The sequence below is a fragment of the Octopus bimaculoides genome, chromosome 6 (assembly GCF_001194135.2).
Source record: "Octopus bimaculoides isolate UCB-OBI-ISO-001 chromosome 6, ASM119413v2, whole genome shotgun sequence".
NCBI lineage: Eukaryota > Metazoa > Mollusca > Cephalopoda > Octopoda > Octopodidae > Octopus > Octopus bimaculoides.
The window spans coordinates 23,288,687-23,294,417 of NC_068986.1; the positions used below are offsets into that span (position 1 = coordinate 23,288,687).

The 5,731-nt window shown below is 38.9% G+C and overlaps 1 protein-coding gene across 1 annotated transcript in view; it reads left to right on the forward strand.

Annotated features, from left to right (window-relative positions):
* The window catches only part of LOC106882786 (acyl-CoA-binding domain-containing protein 5), a 61,265-nt gene that overhangs the window by 44,969 nt on the left and 10,565 nt on the right, over positions 1 to 5,731 (forward strand). Inside the window, exon 8 of the mRNA XM_014933572.2 lies at positions 903 to 1,126. Within this exon, the coding sequence (XP_014789058.1) occupies positions 903 to 1,126 (224 nt within the window). The remainder of the gene's footprint in view (positions 1 to 902; positions 1,127 to 5,731) is intronic.

A 5,731-nucleotide genomic window follows, 5' to 3' on the forward strand; every position in this document is an offset into this window, starting at 1 on the left:
AAAAGAAATGAGGAAAATATCAGGTGGTCGTGAGATGTACTAAAAATAACAGCTAAATCGCTTACAATCACAAAAAAAAAAAAGAAATTTTTTTCCTTTTGCATATTTGTATGAATTCCTTTGTGTAGAACACAAATTCACAAACATTTTCTGAAATTTTCAAAAAATAAAAAAGTTATGAGGGGTTATACAGGGTTCTTACAAGCTAACAAAGGAACCGATTCTTCCACTAAAAAAAAATTTCTCAATCCTTCCTCAGGATACATCTTTCTAGAAGGCCTTCACTGCTCACAGTTTCTATACAGCCATCAGTTTACTGAAATTTCATGTTAAACATCGACGGTTTTAGCCTTACTGGTCTTATAACATTGCTTATTCTTCATAGACTAAGTTTTAAAAACAGAAATTAACCCATCTGTACATTGTTTATATATAGAGAAATATGTGGTTTATAGAGTGAGGAATAGATAGATAGATAGATAGATCGATAGATAGATAGATAGATAGATAGATACAAAATTAAGAGGAATGACCAGCAAAAGTGGACTCCTATATGCTAGAAATAGATGCCAAATCACCTAACCATATTGAGAACATATTCTTCGTGGTTAGGTGATTTAGCATCTATTTCTAGCATATAGGAGTCCACTTTTGCTGGTCATTCCTCTTAATTTTGTATGTAATATAATTTTAATCTTCGGATTTTTTTAAATATGCTAGACCACTGGTTTTAATTGATTAATATCAATTTCTACCCTTATTATTAAATTTTTAGATAGATAGATAGATAGAACAGAAGTAAATTCTGGCCCGCTCCCAAAACCTGACTCCACTTTCATATCATAAAACTTCCATCTCTCTTCTAGATATTTTATATTTACAACTTTTACTTTTGTGTACAGGTCAAGGAGATATCGGATACTATCCCGGAGGTGTTCACATACCATATCTTGGAAGTGGTGCTGGCGGGGCAGGACAGCCAGGTGGCAGTGTTGCTATGGTGATGAATCCACCAAACTGTGTTACAGAACAAATTGCTTTGGCATTGTCACGACTTCAGACTGATCTTGTAGCTGTGCTTGACCGGTTGGATACACTGGAAGAAGGTCGTAGAAAGGAGAAAACTGTAAGTTTTATTTAACATTAACAATTTGTTTATCAGATTCAGGTGTGAATTAATTAATTAATTATTATCATTTGATGAATTTCCCCACCATCACATTTTACAATCTAATTTCTCATGCACACAAACACACACACACACACACACACACACACACACACACACAATTATATGTACACACACACACACAATTATATGTACACACACACTCACACATACAATTATATGTACACACACATATATAAGCACAGATGTGGCTGTGTGGTGAGAAGCTTGTTTCCCAACCATATGGTTCAGGGTTCAGTCCCACTGCATGGCACCTTGGGCAAGTGTCTTCTACTATAGCCTCAGGCTGACCAAAAGTTTGTGAGTGGATCTGGTAGACGGAAACTGAAAGAAGCCCGTTGTATATATGTATCTCTACATCTATGTGTCTGTGTCTTTGTATCTGTGTTTGTTCCCCCACCACAGCTTGACAACCAGTATTTGGTGTATTTATGTCCTGGTAACTTAGTAGTTTGGCAAAAGAAACTGATAGAATAAGGACCAGGCTTTAAGAAAAAAAAAAAAATACTGGAGTAGATACATTTGACCAAAAATTCTTCAAAGTGATGCCCCAGCATGGTCGCATTCAAATGACTGGAACAAGTAAAAAATTAAAGACACAGATGCACACGTATATTATTCTCTTCTTATTCTTCATAATCTTCATTTAACGTCCATTTTCCAAGCTGGCATGGGTTGGATTGATTGACATGTTCTGATGGGTCCAAGGGTTGTGTCATACTTCAGTGTCTGTTTTAGCAAGGTTCCTATGGTTGGATGCCCTTCCTAACACTGACCACTTTACAGTGTGTACTGAGTGCTTTTCTCGTGAGGTCGTCATGCAGCTTGCAACCCCGTGTAACCCGAGGGAAGGGGCTTCTTACAGATGAAGGTTAATGTGTGGGGAAAAGGAGTTGGATGAGAGGAGCTTCTTGTAGGGTAGCCATAGGGATGCTTAGGAGAGTGCTAGAAATGAATCAGTTGCAGCTGTAAAGAGACAAATAATGGTGTGATGGGGCTGTCTGGGCGGCACCTCAGGGTATGAGGTGAGTGGGAACTGAGGAACTAGGTGTGGGTGAGGGTTTGTAAGAGTGTTTGAGGGAAGGTATAGAGGAAGCAAGAGAGGGGAGGTGAGGGCAATGCCTGTGAGGATTGAGCAAAGTTGAAGGGTGGATATAGGGGTGGGTGTTGCCAATGGTAGCTGTATTGAGGAGGCAAAGGGATACAAGAAGTAATAAGATAGTAATGATGGTATACTTCATATGGGGTGGAGGGCAAGAGAGATATGATGTGTTTGGGTAAGCTACAGGGAAAGAAGAAGGGTTAGGGGAGGAGGAGGAGGTGGAGTGGTATCAGGAGGGGTAGCCATGATAGCCGCAATGGGAGAGGTGTGGGGGTCAATGTGAGGAGGAGCTGAGATGAGTGAACCAGGACTGTCTAAATAAAGGTGACATGAGATCAGCCAGTACCGAGGAGCAGCAGTCACTGTGGTTGTTGTAGAAAAGGCAGAAAGAGGAGGCAGTAGATTTGTAGGTCAGAAGTTAAAGTATATTTGTGGGTGACTTGATGCAAACCAACTGAGTGGCCTGTTTTTGGGTGTGGTCTTAGATGTCTATCTGTGTAGCAGCTGCATGTTCCCACAAAACATACACACAATCTCATGTGCAGTTGACATATAGACACTCCCCCCCACTATGCAAGGGCATTATTCTTCATGTGCAGGTGCACAATGATTCCAAACTTACAAAATTTTTGTGATATGGCTCCACAACAAGGAACAATGAAACATCTTCCAAAGACGCCAGTTCTCTTTCTTATCAGCAACATCAGAGAATATTGAACAGAAACAACAATCTTATTCAAGAATATAAAGATATTGCACACATACAGAAGACCAAAATACTGAGAGTTCCATACAACACATGCAACTTTACTAAGTACAGGGTTTGGTGAATAAATTATACAAAAATGAAAATAACGCTGACATCTCATTTTAACAGATATACTTACCAAAATACATTAAAATATCTTGAAATACTAAAGAGTAAATTTATTCAATAAAATCACCATTGGCTTCAACCACAGTCTCCAGACGACTTTAGAATCTCCTGCAACTGTTCTGGACAGTCTCTACTACTCATTGCAGACAAGTGTACACTACCCCTAAAACAAAACAAAAGATACAATGTGTATACAAAAATTAGCAACTGCACCAATAGCATGATTATGTCTGAAGCAATTTTCACCTATGCGAATTGCAGAGCATCTGTCACACACTCACTGAGTTCACCTTGCTAGTGTCTTTCTTCAGTGGCCATCACCTGAATCTACATGCTTCCATACATAAACAAGCTGGATACTGAAATGTGTATAACATTTCCTGACTACAATACAGCATTTTATGATAAACTATTGCTTGGCAAAGGCTGATACTGCAGATGGAAACAGCTTGATAATTGATCTTTAACTCATGTACATAGATTAAATTCATTTGTGAAGCAACATAGAGTAACCAATGTAAGTCTCCCTATGAACTTCCACACAACCACATATTTTAGATGTTTAGCATGTGCTAACTACAGACCCTCAATAGCTGTAGTTCTGAAATTTTTTAATATCCAGACCTGACCCAAAACCTGGATTTTTTAGGGGGATGCACCAAAATAGTAAATCACAAGTCAGTTAAAGAAACATTTATTATATTTATGGAGGGAAAACCGTTGGAAGCTGCTGGAAGGATGATGAGGGCCGCATGCGGCTTTGGGAGATGCAGTTGAGAACACTGATCTATATGGTCCTTCAGCCAGCTTGAAGGACCATATAGATAAAAATCTCACATTCATCTTACCTAAAGAAGTCTGCATTTAGACCCTAATATATGAAAAAAAAAAAAACTGAATAGTCACAACACAAACTCCATGGGTCATAAATTTGCTTTATGAAAACTGGAATAAATCACGGACTGTACAAATAGCTAAATCCTTATGGGACATAACTACTAGCTATTTGGAAGATATCAAGAGTTATTTCCCTTGAATATTTTTTTTTTAGCCGGGTTTTTGTTACATGTAGATTTTTGTTTCTCCCTATCTTTCGTTGCTTTCTTTATCATGTGTTTTCCCTCATTTACTGTCTTTTGTACTCTCTTTTCTTCTCCCTCATTTCATTGTACATCTAGCCTCTTTTATCACTGATCCAGAATAATACGGTACACACAATTCTGAACTGTGTCACACTTATCATGGATCGATCTGTGATAACACAGGTCGGCAATCAGTCAAAGATTTCTGCTTGTACTGCCAAAAACGCACCTCAGCGAACACTTGCAATGCCCTGCCACCCAGAATGCACTGACAATTGCTCGTATTTGCATGACTGTGCTGTGAGGCTGCATACTTTTTAGACATTCATGTACCCATCATCAGGTGACCGGGGAACAGAGGAAATATGAAGGCACCTAATTCTAACAAATGACACAGATGAGTGTATTCTCTATGAGAAAAGATGGAGAAGATCAAGAAAATACATGACAGTAGAAACTTCATTGATGTGGTCTGCAAATTTGGTGTCAATGGATTTTCCATTTGTTCCATATTGAAAGTGTGTGGATGATTCATTTGTAATGAACCCTGGCGGCTACAACGGGAAGCAAAACAGAGAAGGGATTTAACGAGAGTAATCTCCCTCGAGCTTCTAGAATGTTTGAGAGCTTTCTGGAAGCTTCCGGTTTACGTGGAAGTTGGGGACTTCTGGTTCATTTCTTATATAAAGCAAGGAAAACTAAATTTGTGCCACTCCATGTCTGTCTAGCCTTAGGCTGGCATCGAGTCAAGCTGCCACACTTTACGTCCGCTCATACACACATTCGCCTCACTTACTTGGAGACATGTAAATGCAAACAGAACATATTCATGTAATATTATAAGCTTTCCTTCAATTAACCTTGTATGTTAACGCATTACCTCCAGTAATAAAAGTTAGGACTTATTACAGGTATCTTATTACAGGTATTGTAGTGTGTCATTAAATCAGTGTTACCACCAAAAATGGATAACTCTGACATCACTATACATTCATCACTGTTTGTTTTTGGGGAACCACATCCCTATGATAAACAAAGATAGATGTAATTCTTTTTTACTACCCTTATTTTTTCCCCCTTTCATTTACCTATCTTACCAGTCCTAACTTGCTGGCTGGGGCGATTCCTTGGCCATTAGATATGATTGTGTGCTGTGAGAAGATAATTGACCTGATGTTTCAGACGAAGGCATCTCTCACAAACATCAAAACTGGATTGATTACTCCCCCCCCCCCACACACACACAAACATGCATACACATGTTTATTAATATGTGCAAATGTGGGTTTATATTTATGTTTTTGTGTACATGTGTGTGTATGTACATGTGTGTCTGTGTTTTGTGTGCTAGCATGGAAAACGGATGTTAAATGATGATGATGATGATGGGAGTGGTTGGCATTAGGAAGGGCATCCAGCTGTAGAAACTCTGCCAGATCAGATTGGAACCTGGTGCAGCTATCCGGTTCACCAGTCCTCAG